The sequence below is a fragment of the Tachysurus vachellii genome, chromosome 8, assembly GCF_030014155.1.
Source record: "Tachysurus vachellii isolate PV-2020 chromosome 8, HZAU_Pvac_v1, whole genome shotgun sequence".
In the NCBI taxonomy this organism is placed as follows: domain Eukaryota; kingdom Metazoa; phylum Chordata; class Actinopteri; order Siluriformes; family Bagridae; genus Tachysurus; species Tachysurus vachellii.
Genome location: NC_083467.1, coordinates 16,844,640 through 16,864,394, shown reverse-complemented (window position 1 = coordinate 16,864,394; position 19,755 = coordinate 16,844,640). Strand labels below are relative to the sequence as shown.

Genomic DNA, 19,755 nt, shown 5'->3' with positions numbered 1-19,755 from the left:
ATAAACCTCTTACAATAACAAAGGTCTCATAACACAACACAAACAAGCACATAAGCACAGGCACATAGTGCCAGTGATGACTAACAATAACAGATTTCAAAATCTGTCACAGGGATCACTGAGTGGCTGAGAAACACTTATTGTGTTTGAGGGATCAGTCACTGAATGGCTGAGAAACACATATTGTACTTATGCATACCTGTTGGTAGAGATTTTCCCAGTAGTCTTGAGTCATCAGTCTAAAGAGAGAGAGGAAAGCCCAACCAAAGCTATCATAGCTGGTGAAGCCATGATTTGGATTGGGGCCTCCTTTGAAACAGACATAGCCATCTGGACATTGCCTGGAGAACAATTATATATTTATATATATATATATATATTAGAATAGAAGTCATTCAAAACTACATAATTATGTACTGTATGTCAGATTTATTTATGTAGAGATTTTAACAATAGACATTGTAACAAAACAGTCTTTTTGAACATATTTCCGAGATATACTATTTAAGTTAGAAAATGAAAGGAAGTGTATGTATTTTTGCACTTGGTTTGCGATGGATTTTTGTTTTTATACCGTTATTTGTTTATTTTCTAGTCATTGATTGTTGTTCACCTTGATTACGATTCTTATAACCATTTTGTTTCTAGTCTTCACAGGTTTAATTCTAAGCCATGGTTAATGACAACGAATCATCCTATTTTAAACACCTGTTTGTGTTTTATCACTGATGCTGTTGATTACAGTTATGATTCAGAGATAACCCAGTATAAGCATCCATAATTTCCTTATGACACATCATCTGGTACAGTACTAGTATACTATAATATCAGGTGGTTTCAGTTGGTATCGGGCAACTTTGATGAGTATATGAGCACGATATTAGGCCTATACCCGGTACCAGCATGAGAAATTGAAATAATCCAATCATGATCAATTTACTTACCCTGCATCACTGTTGTTTCCACAGAGCAGAGGATCTTTCGTTTCATCAATTTTATAATAATTATCTACAGGAAAAAGAGAATGGTATTGTTCAGTCCCTTCCTGCACGGAACAACATCTTTATATTATAAGTATTTTTTATTAACCGGTTTGAACTGGTTTAGTTTAATGTAATAAATGGTTTAATAAATGTGGATGAATAGTGCACTCAGTGGCATCATGGCTGTGGTATTAGTCCCAGTCAAACTATGTCTCACTATTCGCGTCAATCTGCCATGAAACGTTTGCTGTGTATTGTAATAGAGTACTTTTATATAAGCATCACATTTCCTCCCATTAAGTAACCATGATTGTCTACCTTTTTCATAGTCTTCCTATCCTACATCTCATAAGTCTGAATGCTGACAGAATAACCTCAACAAACGTATTCTCATTTACCACTATGTTCGATCTTCAGTTGCACAAAGTTACACTCCCCTGTGCCACTTCTGTCAGTCATTGTTGCTCCTGGACAGCCATAAACTCTCACCTTCTGAATCTAAACTATGCCTCATGGGATCTGAAAACTAAGATTGCTAATGCATGCTAATGGCTGAGAGGTGGAGAGGGCAACAAGTGGATAGTGAGAGATATTTTAAAGAGATACTGAAAATTTCTCTATCCATTTTAAACAGGAAAAAATGTCCGTGAGTTGTAGCTCCTTATCCCAGAAATGAAAAATAGTCCTGTGGTGTCTTTGTTGACTTTTCCCTTCTTACATACAGATTGGATTGTACATGCTTGTACAAATATTAATTTATAATGCTTTTTGGGTTTTATTTAACTGTCAGTTCAACATTATACTACTGACCTGACCTGTTTTAATCATTTACTTTCCAAAATAGCAACAACACTCACTCGAATCATTAATGTACTGGGTGAAGTTGAAAACAGTGAAGCTTCCATTGAAATCTTGCTGAGTGTCGTTTGTTGGGATCTTTAGGCATTTATTCTTCAGGTTTCCCATAAAAAGCTGCATGGCAATCAGTGCAAATACACTCAAACAAAAGACAGTCAGAATCATCACATCTGAAAGTTTCTTTACTGACTGGAACAGAGCTCCTACAATGGTCTTCAGGCCTGTGAGCAACAGAAAGCCCAACATGTTATTTTGGAGAGAATTATTCCGTGAACTGTATTCATACATTTTAAAATAATTGCAGGTGATCAGGGAAAGTATTCTTTCATTCCCATAGGAAATATAAAAATACATGTGAAGCTCATAGAAATTTAAAAAACAAACATTTGTTTATTGTACTAAATGTGAAATAAGGTTCATAATTATTATCATCATCCCTTATCCCTAACTGAATCTTTTATATAAAATAAATAGGTTGCATTATACAGTAGAATAGGTGTGGAGATAAGGTGTAGAAAATTCCATTAATTTAATGTAAAATTATAAGCATGATCTTACCTGGAATAACAGATATTGTTTTCAGGGCCCGAACAACTCTGAAAGATCTCAAAGCAGAGACATTACCCAAACCGCTGCCGAATTCTGTCACATACCTGATATAAGGCAGTAAGAAGTCAGTGGGTCAGAAAAAATTATATAACAAAAAAAATTATACACTACTTATATCTTAGTAGCCAAACAGAAAGCAGGCATTATCTAGATTTATAATGGTACTGATTAAACAAATGATGCTAGATGTATCTAGATGTATCTTGAATATGAATATACAGATTTTGAAGATTGTCCAGAGCTTGCTTGGTTGCAAAACGATACTGGATCCACTCTGGACAGATAAGTGTCTACTTAATGACAGGATTAATCAATAAGATCATGTCTGGCACAGCTTTAAGGTAATTAAAACACATCCATCAAATCAAGCATGCTTTTATAGACTGGCTCAAAGCTGTTGACTGCAGAAAGGGAATTATTCCAAATCGATGAGATTGACTTCTCAAATATCACTCCAATGCTTATCCAAAGCAAGACTGAGAAAGAAGTAGATATGATTCTGAGTTCTGAGTTCTGGGTTTGCATATATGCATATTGGTGAATCTAGTTTGCAACACTTGTTAACCTTGATTTAAAGTAGTTCAACCAAACTACCATTTTTATACTAAAATGGTATTGAAAGGGTAATGGACTAGGTACATACTGTACACTTCAGAATCTAATGGTGAGACGAGGAACCTTTATGTGTATCATGGCAATACTGCATACAAACACCACAGTAAACGCTACACACTACTTGGGGATAAAATTACGGGAAAATCTATATTCTTTGCAAAATAACTCAGCTACTGCCACCCTACAAAAAAGTGTAGTTAAGCTAGTAGTGTCCTTACTTGGAACAAACTCCTCACCTACAATGCACAAAAGAATTGGAGTTACTGTAAGTGAGCTTATCAAGTCACAGTGTACTGTACATATTAGACATGTGTGCACTATCCTGTACTTACGCCAACACAATCACAGTGAAGTCCAGCCAGTTGAATGGGTCTCTGAGGAAGGTAAATTTGCCCATACAAAAGCCCATGGCTATGATTTTTATTAATGAATCAAATGTATATATCGCAGTAAATGTGTACCTGTAAAAACAACACCATAGCAATCACAACCAAAAGAGCATGGGATGTGCTATATCAGAGGTATGGTGAGTTTGTCTGAGGTATTAATTCATACTCTATATTTAGTAGTAATAATCAGAAAGACTTACTCTATTTTCTTGAACAAGGAACGACGCTCCGCACGTTCAGTGAAAGTCATAAACACACAGTTTGCAAGGATCGTGCACATGATTATTATGTTGAACAATGTGAGAGTTGCAGTCAAGAAAGACAAGGCTTAAAAATTTCTGAATTTAAAAACCCTAAAGTCAGAATAACAACCTAAAATTTTAACTTCTTTGTTTTCAGATTATTGACGTTACTTATGCTTAAAATTAATTTTCAGTCACAACTGTTATTACCGCACCATAGCACACAACTGTAGGGAAGAGATAACACTGACATAAATGCTGAACCAGCATATAAAAAGGATATGTATGTACCAAAATCTTAATTGATATTCTTCTTATTAGGTTGAATGGACTGAGCATGTACAAGGCAGAAGTGGCATTAAATCTGAAGATTGACTTCCCTTTGTTCAATACTATAAAGGTCTGAAAGAAAGACAAGACAGAAACAAAGCTATTGCTAGTAAACAATTACATATTATTATAAATGCTAGGTCAGTGTTGGTGCTTGTTCTTTTATCTTTTGCATTCAGTACTGACCTACGTACATAAAAACTAAAAAAAAAAAACTGATGACCAAGTCTGTTAGAATCAATTCTATTAATTTAAATAAAAAATATATTTAATTTATATAATTTATTTCATATCATACTCTAGGTTTAATCAATATTTCAGTTCAACAAATGCTTTTGCACTCATATTTTACAACATTTAGATCTACAAATTTGGTTCAGAACATTACTGCAGAATGTAATTTTACGTAGGTAAATGTAAGTATTGTGGACTGGCCACTCTATGAATGTTATTTAAGTGGGTCTATGGTTTCCCAGAGTTATGTGAAGCATTTTGAAAAACATTATACTACAGCTGTTTAAATTTGTAATTATAAATATTTTATCATAATTCTAAGCCTAACTGGCTTGACACATTGAATGAGCTCAATTCAACCAGCTTAGTGGCAATTTAAATTTTACTGCAAGTAACTAGAAAAACTACACCTGGTTCCCTTAGAAGGGAACTTGATGCTGCATCATGGCTGATGCTATGGGAATGCTTCTGTGAGGAAGTTGTTTCTGAAGCTCTGTGTGCACACACGCCCATTTAATGGCACTTGAAGGACACGTGACAAAGTGATTACATGCCAGTAAGTCCATAAAGTGCATCTACTGTACATCACATTACTCCAGCTTATATTTGACTAAAGGAAGCCAGAGAGGACACCCAGGGCATGGCCAGTGACTCAAGTGTCTCACTCCCTTCTCAGGGAACTGGGTTGCATACTGTATGTAACCTGGTGTAGTTCCCTTTCAAGGGAACTCATTGCTGCATCAGGGTTGCCGCTATGGGAACGGCAATACCCATGCCGCCAACGCACCGGTTGATGACTGTGCCAGAGGCTGTGAGAGAGCACAATACTGGGAACAGAACATCAACATCCCTGCAGCACCTGCAACCCTGGAGTGGGGTCCAGGTCCAAGGTTATAGAACCTGATAAAGGTGTGCAGAGAGGACCAACCCGCTGCAGCACAAATATCTTCAAGGGGAGCACCCCCGGCTAAGGCACTGGACAAGGCGATACCCCTAGTGGAGTGAGCACCGATGCTGAGAGGCAAGGCAAGACCGTGCACCTCCACTACCCAGTGTGCCAGGAACTGTTTGGAAACTGAATTACCCCTGTTCCAGCTCCCAAAACAGACAAAAAGGGAGGAGGAGTTACGTACACATGATCGAGCTAGCACTGTACCATCCGGGCAGTGAACTGGATCCTGACAGTGTTCATCGCACCAGAGGCAAAAAGGCTCCACTTCAGAGCATACAGCTTCCTAGTGGAGGGAGCCCTAGCATTCAATAGAGTCTCTGTCACCTCAGATGAGAGGCCTGCCTCTAGGAACTGGTCCCCCTTAGGGGACAGGCCCAGAGCTTTCACATCTTGGGGAGACTAGATTCGTGAACAAAACTCCAGAGGGCCAATGAGCTACCAGTGAAAAGGCATACAGATGGAGCCTCAGCCTCGTCCTTACCAAGGCATCTAGTCCCAGAGGGGCCGGATGAGACAGGGAAAACTACAGCTGGCAGTGAATCCACTCCTAGGAGGCGAATAGATCCACTAGGAACACCAGCCCTCGGGCGTCAGGATTCCTTCTTAGCCCGCCTGGCCGAGATGACGGACCCAAGGTCCCTGCTCGCCTGACAGATCTGGGCCTGGGCACGCTGGCCAGCCTCCCTAGTCTTAAACGGTCCACACTTGTCCTTTTCACTGCTCTGAGTGAGCTAGGAGGGGGTTGGGTGCGGCTGGAAGATGGCCCAAGCGATGGATAAACTCCCTGAATGCTGCCGACTGGCATTCCACCTCCTGGTGTCTGTTGACGACAGTACTCACTGTGTTGCCAAACAAGCCCTGAGGTGAAATCAGGGCATCCAGGAGAAAGAACTTTTCCCTGTCTTTAATTTCCATTAAGTTGAGCCACAAGTGCTTCTCTGTGGCAACCAGTGGAGCTAATGAACGGCCTATGGAGCCGGCTGTCTGCTTTGTGGCATGGAGCACGAGATCCGTGTTTTGGCAGAGCTCAGCTACCACCTGAGGGTCTAACCTCTCGCCACCATTAAGCTCTTTCAGCAGGTCAGCCTGGTAGGCCTGCAAAACTGCCATGGTGTGCAGGGCCACACCCGCTTGGCCTGCTGCCATATAGGCCTTACCCACAAGGGCTGAAGTAGCTCTACAAAAAGCTTGGATGGAAGCGCAGGCTTCCTTCATGCGGGTGATGTAGAACAGTAGCATCTCTTCAATCCCGAGCATCCGCCCATACCCATGACTTTCAAGCCCTTTAATGGCTGAAAAGTCAGACATGGTCAGGGAGTGCTGAAAGGGATTTCCCCAAATCCTCGACACCTCGGTATGGAGGTCTAGGGAAAACGACAGCCACCTGTGTGGAGGTGGCCTGTGGCCTGAAGTCAGAAAGCGGTCACCTAGCCTTGAACAGACGACACTAACTTTCTCTTAGGCCAATCAAAATTCAATTTAGTCACAGCGCAGGTCACCACCTTGAGGAGCTCCTCAAACGCCTCTGATTGCGGCTGCAGAGCAGAGTGGAAAAGCTCCTCCCCACCTGCATCGAGCTCCTCAGAAATCGTGTTATATATATATTTTTGTTTTGTTTTTTGTTTTTTTATTGTTTGTTTTTTGTTTTTTCCCTGCACTAGACAGACAGGACAGACAATCGACAATCACTTCATCCTGTGTCCTTCCCAAGCCACTAAATTGGCGTGTCTGCACAAAGAGTTTCAGACTCAACTTTGGAGCATTCCCATAGCGCAACAGAAGCATTCCCATAGCGTCAGCCCTGACGCAGCATCGAGTTCCTTTAAAAGGGAACATGCAGTTCATATTTTACAAAAAGTTGTGAATCTACATTTTTAAAAATGTGCAACTTGTTTAGATTTTGTGGGTAAAAAATTATAATATCTTGTGATTCCAATAAATACATACAGTATGATGGTGCATGTTTGCCCAGAGTGTCTGATACATTAACAGTTTAATTATAATCATGATATTAATGTTGGTCCATGGATCTTTTTAACTGGAAGGGATATTAGGGGATCTGCTCTAGATCAAAAACCTCACATCTAGGTTGGTTTAAAAAAAGTCAGCAGTAATTTCATCATTAGTAATCATGTAAATCACCTAAATGCCATTCATTATGCAAATAAACCACCACTGAAACCTTTTAGAAATTACTGCATGAATAACCATTCACACATTAACAATGTAACAGCAGAAGCCTTCCACCCACATCAGCACTCAAATTCTACTAAAAGCCCATTAGGCAGAGCACACCCAAATGCATTTCCAGACAGAGTGAAAACAAATCAAAACTTACTTTCTCATTGCAATAAAATGGGTCCAGATCTTCCAGAGGTGTGGACACCATTCCTTTGGGAATGTCCCCATATATAAACGGCAATTTCTGCCCTGCTGCCAGGTCACTGGTAGGTTGTGGCTGATCCTCATCATTAGCATTTCCCCCTTGCTCTCCTTTTTTAGGTTTTTTACTCTTCTCCTCTGCAATTCGCTTTTCAATGGCCTTGAGCGACTCCCGGGTGAACGGACGGAAGCTGTGTGGTCCCGGCGGTGCAAGAACCTCTGCCATCTTTGCATCCTGTACCTTCTGAGTGTTCTGCTAGCCCACTATATGAGTAGCAGCTACAGTTATAAAAATACAAACAGTCAGTGTTATACAGAAACACCAGTGCTAATTTATTCAGTCGCTTGCCTAATTCTTTTAAAGTAAGTACAAATTGTTATTTTGCTATTTGTCTTAGAAGTTCTGATGTTTTTATTTTATGATTTGCAATAGTAGTTTTTTTGTTCATTTTGTTCATTTTGTTCATAAGGTTCATTTTTCATTAATTCATCATTTATATTCAGTAACCACTATCCTGGCCAGAATTGCAGTGGATCCTAGGAAAACTGGGCGTGAGAAAGGTTTGAGTGCCAGCCCATTGAAGGGCACCTCAAACATACTCATTCACACTTCAGGAAACTGAAAAACCCGCATGGACACAGGGAGAAAATGCAAACTCCATAAACACTGTAATACAGGGTCAGGATCAAACGAGGGACCCTTGAGCTGTGCTGTGCTACTGTGCCACCCAGAAACAGTGAATTAAAAATGATCAGGGTATCAGTTAGACAGCTTTCTGAAACACCGTCTGGAAATAATGCTCTGCCAGTGCAAAATATGGAGAAAGCATGCTGAAAATGGAAAATATCTTATACTGTGTTTTCTTTATTTATTTTTTAATTTTACATAGCTTAGTTTTCATAGTCCAGGATCCAGAGAAGTAAGAGACACTGCACTGAAACAAAGACTGGACAAATAACAGAGTTATGACACAGTGTCACCATTTTCTTCTAATTAGGTTGTTGTAGTGTAGACATGACTTAGAAAAGAAATAATTCTCATGTCAGTCAAAAAGCCCTTGTTAATCCTAACAAGAATAAAACAAAACAAAACAAAAAAACTCTACCATATTTCCAGAGCATCTTATGATTTTACTCAAATAGTAATCAAGTCACACAAAGAATTGTACATGGAAATAAAAACTAGGTACTTTACAGAATATTTGTATGTAGCTCAAATATAATTTAACATTACCATTCACTCTAAACTGGAATGAGGGCAATACTGCATATAAAGCTGTGGATGATGATACAGATAATAGTACAAGTCCATGTACATTTTTACATTAGTTCAAACTTGGCTTTGATTACATAAAGCAAATTAAATTGGTTTTTATATACGTGGCACAGTGGTACAGTGGATTTGGCACAGTTCATCTCAGGCTACTGTTTGTGTAGAGGTTTGTATATTCTTCCCATGTCTGTGTGGGTTTCATCAGGTCTCTCTGTTTTCCATCTACCTCATAAAAACTTGGATTGAAAAATTTGGATTGGTTATGCCCCTTGGTGTGAAAGAACGTGTGTGTGTGTGTGTGTGTGTGTGTGTGTGTGTGTGTGTGTGTGTGTGTGTGTGTGTGTGTGTGTGTGTCTGTGTGTGCACTGCCCATGGACTAGCATCTCATTCAGTGTGTACAGTATTGTACAGTATTTTTCATGTCTCCTGCCCACTGTTCCTAGAATAGGCTCTGGAACCCTGAAATATATATATAAAATAGCAAGGCAATAAAATAAAGGGATATATAACTAGACAAATAAATAGGTTGACTATTATTTGTTGAAGATTAATTGATTTATTCATCTTCAGTGTTTAATCCTGAACAGGGACATGGCGGATTTGAAACCAGATCCCGATATTGAATATTGGTCTATCTATCATGTACACATTTATTCACACACTCACTCACACATTGAGAAAATTTAGCCTTTGGAAAGAAATCAGAGAATACAGAGGAAACCCGGGCAAACTAAAGAACATAAAATTCTTCACAGTAACCCAAGCTCAGGATTGAACCTGAGGCCCCAAAAGTGTAAGGTGTCAGTGGTACATGTATTTCAGTATTTTAAGTACAATATCTTAAGCACTGAGAGAAAGTACTAAAAAATATAATAAATATTGTATGTGCAAGTGAGTTCATAAGCATTGACAAAATTTAAAAGTTCATGAGCATTGAGAGTAGACTGTCTGTCACCAAAAAGCTGTTGACAAAAGAGCATTTAAAATGTCTCGTGCTAGACCAGAATGTAATATAGCTAATCTCAGTTGTTCTGTAATGCTAATCTCAGTTAATTCCCCATACTATCCCACAGTCTCTGAAATATGGTATTATCCCAACAACCTCCAATCTCTCCAGATTTCCCATTTTTCATGTCTCTACCTCATTACACAAGTGTAACTATAAAGAAGGACAGATTTGGCACCATGCAAAGGCAAAACAAAACACAAAGAGCCTACTGTGTCACTTATTAAGGAGTGACAATTGTGTTGTATCAATGATGTGCATGCCTTGGAATGTAAATGGTAATGGAAGATAGTAATATTTCATTATACTTACAATGAAATGTATATATAATTGTCTATCTGAATACACACACACACACACTCTGACAAACACACACAATATATGTATATTTGTTTATATATATATACAAAGATGCAAATAAACTACAAACAGAAATCCCAGGCATGGTGCATGCAAGACTATGAGTGATGTTGTCCGTGGTCCTGAAATCTCAACCACAATAGGTTTCTCAGCATAAATCAAATGTAAAATACATATTGTGAAACAAGAAGCCTTGCGTAAGTGTGGAGACATTTCCTGGAGTGAAACTGAAAACCACTAATAGAGCACTTGGCAGCAAATCCCTGAAACACTCACTGGATTTGATAATGGGTCCAACCGCGTACACACTCATATGTGATCTAACATAAAACAACTAGCTCCTCTTGAAAAATGTGGTGGTGAGAATAGAATAGAATAGAATACAATAGAATAGAACAAGGTAAAGTTAAACAGAATCTCCAGTTAGATATGAACAATTGATGCTGAAATTGAAGTTACATTGGCTAAATAGACAATATTAGACTGTACTAGAATCTTTTAGAGCTAAGCTCTAAATGATGCTACAATTTGGTGTACATGTTTCTAAGACATGGAGCTGCTTATTATTGCCATATAACAAATAAACCCAAATGTGTCGATTAGGTCATGCTAAATGTAATGTGCTGTTTCTTGGCTCTATGGCAAAGACATAGTTTAATTTATAAAGATTGCTATTTCTATTTTATAGGTCACTATTTCTGTAATGTTACGGGACCTGTGTGGCTGTCCAAAAAGTGAAGCCCGATTTTATATATATATCCAGGATCTAGTACATGCAAATGGACAATGCAAAAGCAACTTCAATGCTATAAGTGTTAACACTAGGTCAGACAGGGTCACTGCACATATATTAGCTAAAGTGCAGATTATTACAAAGCCTGCTGATCAATTGAAAATATTATTTTTTCAATCACAATTTCACACAAAGCTATTAGCATCAAACACACTCATAACCATTCAGAACTTTTCATACATACATTACAGAGTTAGAGATGCCTTATTTCTGAACATCCAGAGGGTTTGAAAATAACTTGATGCAAGACCTGTTACATAATGTATATGCCAAAAAACAAGTATGCTCAAATGCTTGCGAATCTGGAACATGCCAATCCCACCCTGTTCCGCACTTGATATTGTTTTGTTGCCAGATTGATTGTATACCACCTAATTAATCTATTTATAATCCTATTGGGATCGGAAATAGTCTCTCGGGTGATAGACACAATCTAGTTTAGCTATAATTTTGTTGACAGATACAATTTATAATTAGGTAAATATAATTTCATTTGGGCTGCATTATGGTGCATTAGGTGGCTTTCAGTCTGTCCAATCTGGCAACCCAGCTACAGTCTATGTTTTCTCTCCCGCTTTCTACACAAAAAACGTTAATAGGCTATAAAATAATCAATAGCTGGGAAAAATATATAACCTGTAGGGATTATGGTTAGGATAAGCCAGAGGCACATTGCTTGAATTATTGTCCATATTGTGTATATAATATATATATATATACACACACACACACACACACACACACACACACACACACACACACATACATACATATATATGTATATATATATATATATATATATATATATATATATATATATACGTGTATATATATACATATATACACGTATATATTTTTTTTTAATTAAATTATGTATAGATAGATAGATAGATAGATAGATAGATAGATAGATAGATAGATAGATTTTCAATAATGATTTTATATGCTACAATTATAATAACACATATAATACTTTTAAATTAACTTTGAAATATTTTCAATGAAATGTTTTTTATGCATTAAATCAACAGGATCTGGTCAGCTTCGCTTCGCATAAAGAGACAGCAAATAAACAAAACAAGTAAAATAAACATTTCTGTTTGCTTTATCTATGCCAAGTCAGCTGTTAGATTCAGTCATAAGCTATTACATGTGGACTTCAGTCATACTGTTAGATTAAATGTCTATCATCTGCAGCATCTTCAGCATCAAATCAGCAAAGTGCTTTAGCCTTAAAAGTAGGTAACTGAACTCTAAGTGTAGTATAGTTTCATAAAATTACGTGTTTACTATTTCATTTTAGAAAACACCAAGCCACACTTTTGACACTCACCATCATCACTTAGTAAGGAACAGGCTCGGAGGGAAAACGCCTTAAAAGTCGTATTTTACATTCAAAATCCAAGGCAAATCGACGCAGCAGGGAAAAGAGAAAGAGAGATAAATACGCAGAACTCGCACTATATTTTAAAGAACAAAAAAATTACAAATAAGAAGTTAAATCTGTGCGTTTTCGAGCAAAACAAAGAAATGACATTGGACCCGAGCGAGATAAATTCCTAACTACACTGAGACGCGCCTGAGCGCAGAGCGAACAACACTTCCGGTTCTTCATTAGCGAGAGACACAGAGCTGACGCCACTGTCTACAGGTCACGTCCAAAAAACCGCACAATGTGATGTTTGGGAAGTGTGACACATCTCCTCTGCTTTGGCATCCTATTTAGTGCGGTAATTTGTACTTTGAGACATGCTTTACGCATCTGGGTCTCCGTGGAGAGGCTGAGCGCGAGAAGATTGAAGTTTTGCAGTGATGAACTACTGTATAATGTAGTGAAATGAAATACATTAGTCTGTCTCATCATTGTAAATATTTAGTTATTTCTTTAGTGTCGTGAATTGTTCTACAGAACGTGTCTTGGAAACAGCTCTTCGGCATAATTTGGACTTTGTGTGAACTAACTGTTGGTTAAAGTTTTATATTTTGGATGAATGGTGAGCAGTGCATAGTATTCACTTGTGAGAAAGTCGTAAAAGCAGATTTGGCTTCATCAGACTCCAAATACTAAACTCATACCTCATTACGGTAAAGTATGGTAATCTTATTATGTGTGAAGTGTTACAACGACATCTGGTGGACTAATATAGACACCATACACTAGACTATACTGGTAAAGATTATGGAATAAGAATTTTTTATCCACCAGCTTAAATTAATGAATGGTTTTATCAAGTTTAGTCATGAAAATAAACATTGATTGGTTGATTATTATTTAATTATAAATTAATTCATTCATTTATTGATTGATTTATTCACATGGCACCACACACATACATTCACACCTAGGAGCAATTCAGTGTAGCTTGTCTACCTGCAGGCAGAGTTTTGTTTATTTTGAGTAATAAACCAATGTTCACACACTTTTTGCAAAGGAGACTATGGGACATATTTACTCGATGAAATTTTTAAACATCTTTAAAGCGATATAATAACAATTTAGTATTATATGTAGAAGTAAAAATGAAAACATTGATTGCTGCATGAATGCTTCCTAAAATGTAATAAATGTCATAAAATAAAGATGAATTAATTCTTATTAATATACGCTTAATTCTTTTTAATATATACACATACTCTGATCTGCAAATAGTGTGATGATTTTTTTATATTTTGATCTCAAATCCTAGCTATCAAACAATTTATTCTTGTCAGTTTAGTAGTGTTTTCTTTCCCTTTTGCTATTTTTTGTATTTATTATTTGATTCATGTTTTGTTTTGTTTTGTTTTGTTTTGTTTTGTTTTGTTTTGTTTTGTTTTGTTTTGTTTTGTTTTGTTTTGTTTTGTTTTGTTTTGAAGGTATGCAAGTCTGGCCAATCAGTGTGATGGAACCTGCAAATCTCCAAGGAATTTTCCGATAGATCAGTCAGATGTCACATGACAGTTGCTTAGCAGCAGCAGAGAGCAGCAGCACCAGTCAAAGCTTAAAAGATGCAACATTAAAGAAGAGAGTGCAAAGAGAAAAGAACAAAGGAAGGGCTGGATTTCTCTTTTTATCTACCTTCTCTATTAGGTTTTGGAAAGCTTTTCCTTAATTAAAAATAGATGATTATTTGACAGGCTAATGCTGATAGACAATTGTTAATATTAGAATATGATAGATAGATAGATAGATAGATAGATAGATAGATAGATAGATAGATAGATAGATAGATAGATAGATAGATAGATAGATAGATAGATAGATAGTTAAAATGATAGACAAATGCAGAAGAATGGTAGAAGAAGTAAACAGTAACTACAGTAGTATGACAAAATAAAACCAAACACACTAATTCTGCAATATAATAACAGAAGGCTCAAATACTAAAATTGTTTTAAAAGCTACAAATAAAAGCCATGGTTGTATGACGCTTACATCTAATTTTACCTTTCATTAACAATTTAGATGGAAGCACCATTGGTGAGAAAAAGCCAACTCCATGTGGTCTTTAAGGACAACAATCTCCTCATCAATACAACATTTGTCAGACTATATTTATAATCACACCCTCCAGTGTCACCTACATGAGGATGAGGTTCCCCTTTGACTCTGGTTCCTCTCAAGGTTTCTTCCTTTACCATCTAAGGGAGTTTTTCCTCCCCACAGTCACCTGAGTCACCTCAGACTTGCTCATTGGGGATAAATACATACACATTTAAATATATCTAATATTCATCTTGAATTTTTGTATTATATTAATCTTTATAATAATATAATTGTATTATATTCTTCATAATAACATTTTGTTTTATGTTTATGTCCTAAAAAATCAATAAATACATTTGAATTGAATTGAAAAACGTCAAAAATATAATATTTGATTATATTAAGTTTTAAGTCAATACAATCCATAAAGCGGATTAGTGTGCGGAGTGATGATATGTTTCCAGCTGGAGCCGTCATCATCTTCACCATCTTCGTCATCAATCGCGGTCCGAGGTGAAGCACAGCGCCCCCTGTCTGCTGTTGCGCCTGAAACTTTTTCATGTGTTGAAATGGAGAAGAAACCGAATGCCAGGAGTAGACTTATTCACAAGGTATGGCATAAAAAATACAAGAAGAAGTACGTTCATCATAGCAAGATGTGTGGTGATGACTAATGTTTGTGAACCTTTGTTTAGCTGGATGAGAAGGTGTTGCTTTCGACGCATATGGAACATACTGATGGAGGAACAAGTTCCAAGTCGTCTGCCTCGTTCAATTTCATTAACTCCATCATTGGATCCGGACTTATTGGTAGGCACCAATTCACCAGTCAATATCCAATGTTTGTTTTGCATTCTGTATTTAGATTTGATCTGAACTGTAAGATCAATGCAAGACCACATCAGAGATTAAATGTCTGTAATGTAGTTTGATCCCATTGAAAAGAGTAATGGCCTGTATTCAGATCAGTATTATTTAATTATTATTATATACTCAAATGCTTCCTGTTATGGTATTTCATAAGTTTTTTATTTATACCCCAGTGAAAGCTTTCATTTTGGTAATCATGTATTAAATGTCTTAAATATTGTGCTATGTAAACAAAAGCACGTTTGCATCTAATAATGTAACCAGGGCTGACACCTATTTATATTTTTTATTTATTTTTATTACATTTTTAGATGATTTTCAAGAAGAGATCTCATGTGTATGTTGTTGTTTTTTTTTCTTTTTTCTGGACAACAGAAAATCTGACAGTCTCACTGAGCCCCTGGTGCAAGATCATATGACACAGCACAAGGGTTGTTTATTAGTCCACCATTAGTTCACAAAAGAAAACATGAATTTATGAATGAAAAAGCATCTTACTGTAACTGCTTAACTATGAGCACTGGAACACTTCCATGTGTGTGTCTGATAAACCTGATCACATTTTACAATTGGCTTACCAGCAAAGTAATCTCAATAAACAATGAACAATGTTCCACTTCCCCCCAGGGTGGCTTGTTGTGAACAAATAAATCTGTTCCTAGAGTTACTGAACTATCACAGAAACTCTCACAAGACTGCAAAACTGAACAGCTAGGTCAGGGGACGATCATTTATCATTCATTCATTCATTCCTAACCTCCTGGTCAGGATCACAGTGGATCCAGAGACTGATCAGATGTTATAGACAAGAACCTATAAGATACTCATGCAGCCTATTTGAGCCTCAAATTCCAATTAATTAAAATGAAGAATACGAAGAAAATCAACTACTTAAAATGCATATATGTAAAATAACTAAAAGGGCTAGATGCCATTTAAAATAAAAAAGTTTATTTTTTTTCAAATGCATTTTACAGTGTATTTTTTTATTTGATTAGGCCTCCCATTTGCAATGGCTCAGGCGGGCCTACCTCTGGGACTGCTGCTGCTTTTTCTGGTTGCAATCATTACAGGTATATGGCTATATTTTTTAATTATGATTTTTTTAAATTGGGAAAAATAAAATATACATTATTCAGTATTAAGATATGATACTGTTTGGTACTATATCCTGTGATACTGTGTGTCTTTCTTCTACAGACTACTCAATCATCTTGTTAATAAAAGGGGGAAACTTGTCAGGGACACACAGTTACCAGTCTCTTGTACATAGCACATTTGGCTTTGTTGGATATCTTATTTTGTCAGTCCTGCAGTTCCTCTATCCATTTATCGGTAATTACTCCACATTTATCATTATTTATAGGCACAAAAGCACATGCCATAAAGTAATTAATTGATATTCATTTATCTTGTACATTGTGTTTTTGGCTTATTTATACAGACACATTTTGTAGGTATACATTCACTGACTACAGCCCATCTGTTGCTATGTATAATATGCTATGCACAGTTTGCTGTGCATTGCTCCTTTTTCCAGTTTGTCTTACTAGCACTTGTTTAGTGGTCAATTTCAGACCACAGGGCTGCTGTTGGCTGGGCATTTTTGATCTCTGGCATATTCTAATCCACCAGAGACATGTCATACAATGCTTTACCATCCAAGATATGCAGGTTAATGGAGCCCTTGTTGTGGTCCGTTTTAACTGAACTCTCTATCTCCATTACCTGATAAAATGGCCAACACTCACATAAGTTGTGTGAGAAATTACATGTATCACTCTTTTCATTATTTCTTCCAGCAATGATAAGTTACAACATCATCACTGGAGATACTATGACCAAAGTGTTTCAGAGAATACCAGGAGGTATGCTTCTTTAGATCATTATAATGACACAGTAATATTATGTGTCAATAGCCACTTTAATTGAGCTTTGCTATATGCTACTGCTCCTGGTGTTTCTTTCAGTTGGTCTTGGTCATATTCTGGCAGAGAGGCAATTTGTCATTTTGGCATCTACCATACTCTTCACAATTCCACTCTCCTTGTACAGAGATATGGCTAAACTGGGAAAGGTAGATACATGCAGATTTTCTTGCAAACATTGATTTCAGTAATTTGAGTATACTCAGATTCATTAGTTTCCTTATTTTCACAAAAAGAATATTTGTGTTTGTGTGGAATGAAAAATTACATTGACCCTCTCTTTCAGGTCTCATTAGTGTCCATGCTGTTAACCTTGGTCATCATTGTCATAGTAGCTGTGAGGGCTGTAACACTGGGACCACAAATGTACCGTGCTCAGCACAACACTGCAACACATGCTCTTTAACTTTTTTGAACCCCTTAAAGTAGTAACGGCTATCATTTATTTAAATAACTACAGTGAATCTAATAATAAATGTAGTGTATTTATGATATTTATGCTTACTTATTGACGTTAGATGTTTATTAACTAAAATGTCTTGGCCTTCATATAAAAAAATTATAGTATATCAAAAATTCTGCATGGCTCATGTTAATGATAAAAACTGCACTTTTTTAAATAGCTCCCCCTCTGAGGATGCATGGGTGTTTGCAAAATGGAACGCAGTTCAAGCAGTCGGTGTTATGTCTTTTGGTAAGGGTAGCTCTGAACTTAAAATGATTATCTAAGAGTCAACATGCTCATTTACTGTGTGTGGTATTTAATATTAGCATCTTTTACTTTTAATCACACATGCTGATAATTCGTCTCTGAAATGTTTCTTTGTTTTGGAGCCTTCATCTGCCACCACAACACCTTCATGATCTATGGGTCGCTCAAGGAGCCCACTTTAACTAACTGGTCCTGGATCACACATGTGTCTGTGGGCTCAGCTGCTCTAGTCAGTGCACTATTTGCTGCTACAGGCTATGCTACTTTCACTGGGTACACACAAGGTAAAGCCTTATGACACAAAAAAACGCAATATTTATTGTTATATGCTGTTTTCATATGCAAATGGTCTATATAACCTTGAATGAAATTGTACATGTTCGTCTCTTATTCTCTCATGCTAGGTGATATTTTTGAGAACTACTGCAAATATGATAACGTGGCCACATTTGGTCGGTTCTGCTATAGTCTCAGTATAATCACCACCTTTCCTTTGGAGTGCTTTGTGACAAGAGAGGTACACCACTATTTTGATGTTGTTTTTATCTTTATTTATACATATACATATACATATATATACGTATATATACACGTATATATATATATATATACACGTATATATATATATATATATATATATATATATATATATATATATATATATATATATATATATATATATATATATATATACACATATATAGTTTTATTCTGAAATGGTTTCTTCCTGCATGCTTTTCCACTCAATATGCAATGTCATGGCATTGTTTTAAAGTGCTTTAGCCATCTGAACACTGAAATTGTTGCTGTTTTATAAGGTCTCTCCCATTTTCTGTCTTTCAGGTGGTGTCAAATGTCTTTTTTAATGGACTACTTAGCAACACTGCCCACATTGTGGTTACCTTGGTGATAATATTAGTGGTTACAGCAATATCCCTCTCGTACGACTGTCTTGGTGTTGTGCTGGAGTTGAATGTAAGTGCTGACATTTTACAATGATATAAAAAAATAAATTGAATCTGCTCATTCTTGTCAAATACTATGTGCACCCTACCTTTTTCTTTCACATACAGTATTTATAGTAAATTGTGTAAAACTGTGTGTGTATCTGTGTCTTTTAGGGTGTTCTGAGTGCCACGCCTCTGATCTTCATCATTCCTTCTGCCTGTTACCTGAAACTCTCCAGTGGCCGCTGGTTTCATATGAAAAAAGTAATGCCAGCACTTATTCTTGTGACTGGAGTTTTTATAATGATCATCGGATTGATTATGACAGGACTGTCTCCTAAGGACTGTTCACATGGAGTGGAGATGTTTTACTGTACAAACATAAATTCTTCTGCTTCGTTATCTGTGACTCCTGTTAATAGTGTGCTTCCGATTATAAATTCTACTCAGAACACTAGCATTTTCTAATTTCAAATAGGAAATGTCATTTTGAATATATTTGTATGGTTTTCAAGCTATAGTAGACCTGCTTTGTGACTATGTTATAAGAACTCAGTGACAAGTCTTTTACTATCTGTTTGTTAATAGACCAGTTTGTTTTCCCTTAAAGCTTTGTGTGAAATATTTATTACAAATTCAAATGTGTTGTGTCACAAAAAATTACAGTACATCGACATCCTGTTGAATAACCAGATGTGCTATTATTTATGCCACAAGATGTCACCAAATAGGTTGAAATTATATCACTTGGGTTTGCTGTTGTGACGTTAGAGTAATAATGCTAAATTTCTACAGAAAAAAAATCT

The 19,755-nt window shown here is 36.6% G+C and overlaps 2 protein-coding genes across 3 annotated transcripts in view; one reads left to right on the top strand and one right to left on the bottom strand.

Moving 5' to 3' along the window:
- scn1laa (sodium channel, voltage-gated, type I-like, alpha) overlaps nucleotides 1–12,593 on the bottom strand; it is a 38,675-nt gene extending 26,082 nt beyond the window's left edge. The window contains exons 1-9 of one of the 2 annotated variants that reach the window (XM_060876631.1): nucleotides 12,360–12,593; nucleotides 7,551–7,873; nucleotides 3,980–4,098; nucleotides 3,655–3,753; nucleotides 3,398–3,526; nucleotides 2,400–2,494; nucleotides 1,841–2,062; nucleotides 945–1,008; nucleotides 200–341 (exon numbers count right to left, since the gene is read on the bottom strand). In XM_060876631.1, coding sequence (XP_060732614.1) covers nucleotides 200–341; nucleotides 945–1,008; nucleotides 1,841–2,062; nucleotides 2,400–2,494; nucleotides 3,398–3,526; nucleotides 3,655–3,753; nucleotides 3,980–4,098; nucleotides 7,551–7,820 — 1,140 coding nt within the window. In that variant the 5' untranslated portion in view covers nucleotides 7,821–7,873; nucleotides 12,360–12,593. Of the gene's footprint in view, nucleotides 1–199; nucleotides 342–944; nucleotides 1,009–1,840; nucleotides 2,063–2,399; nucleotides 2,495–3,397; nucleotides 3,527–3,654; nucleotides 3,774–3,979; nucleotides 4,099–7,550; nucleotides 7,874–12,359 lie in introns of those variants that run through there. The other variant, XM_060876630.1, reaches the window with a different exon arrangement.
- Nucleotides 12,594–15,009: 2,416 nt separating this feature from the next.
- slc38a11 (solute carrier family 38 member 11) lies at nucleotides 15,010–19,469 on the top strand. Its single transcript, XM_060877345.1, has 12 exons — nucleotides 15,010–15,103; nucleotides 15,188–15,302; nucleotides 16,361–16,435; nucleotides 16,563–16,697; nucleotides 17,165–17,230; nucleotides 17,333–17,439; nucleotides 17,577–17,656; nucleotides 17,914–17,984; nucleotides 18,125–18,286; nucleotides 18,407–18,519; nucleotides 18,846–18,977; nucleotides 19,124–19,469. Exons 1-12 carry the CDS (start codon nucleotides 15,062–15,064, stop codon nucleotides 19,415–19,417), a joined length of 1,392 nt encoding a protein of 463 aa, XP_060733328.1. The 5' UTR covers nucleotides 15,010–15,061; the 3' UTR covers nucleotides 19,418–19,469.
- Nucleotides 19,470–19,755: the final 286 nt, after the last annotated feature.

What these genes read in the sequence shown, in the direction of transcription:
- slc38a11 (XM_060877345.1), top strand. Translation starts at nt 15,062, where the DNA reads ATGGAGAAGAAACCGAATGCCAGGAGTAGACTTATTCACAAG. An exon ending in GGAGTAGACTTATTCACAAG is followed by an intron (nt 15,104 to 15,187) that starts GTATGGCATAAA and finishes ACCTTTGTTTAG; the next exon opens with CTGGATGAGAAGGTGTTGCT. An exon ending in TTTCACTGGGTACACACAAG is followed by an intron (nt 18,287 to 18,406) that starts GTAAAGCCTTAT and finishes CTCTCATGCTAG; the next exon opens with GTGATATTTTTGAGAACTAC.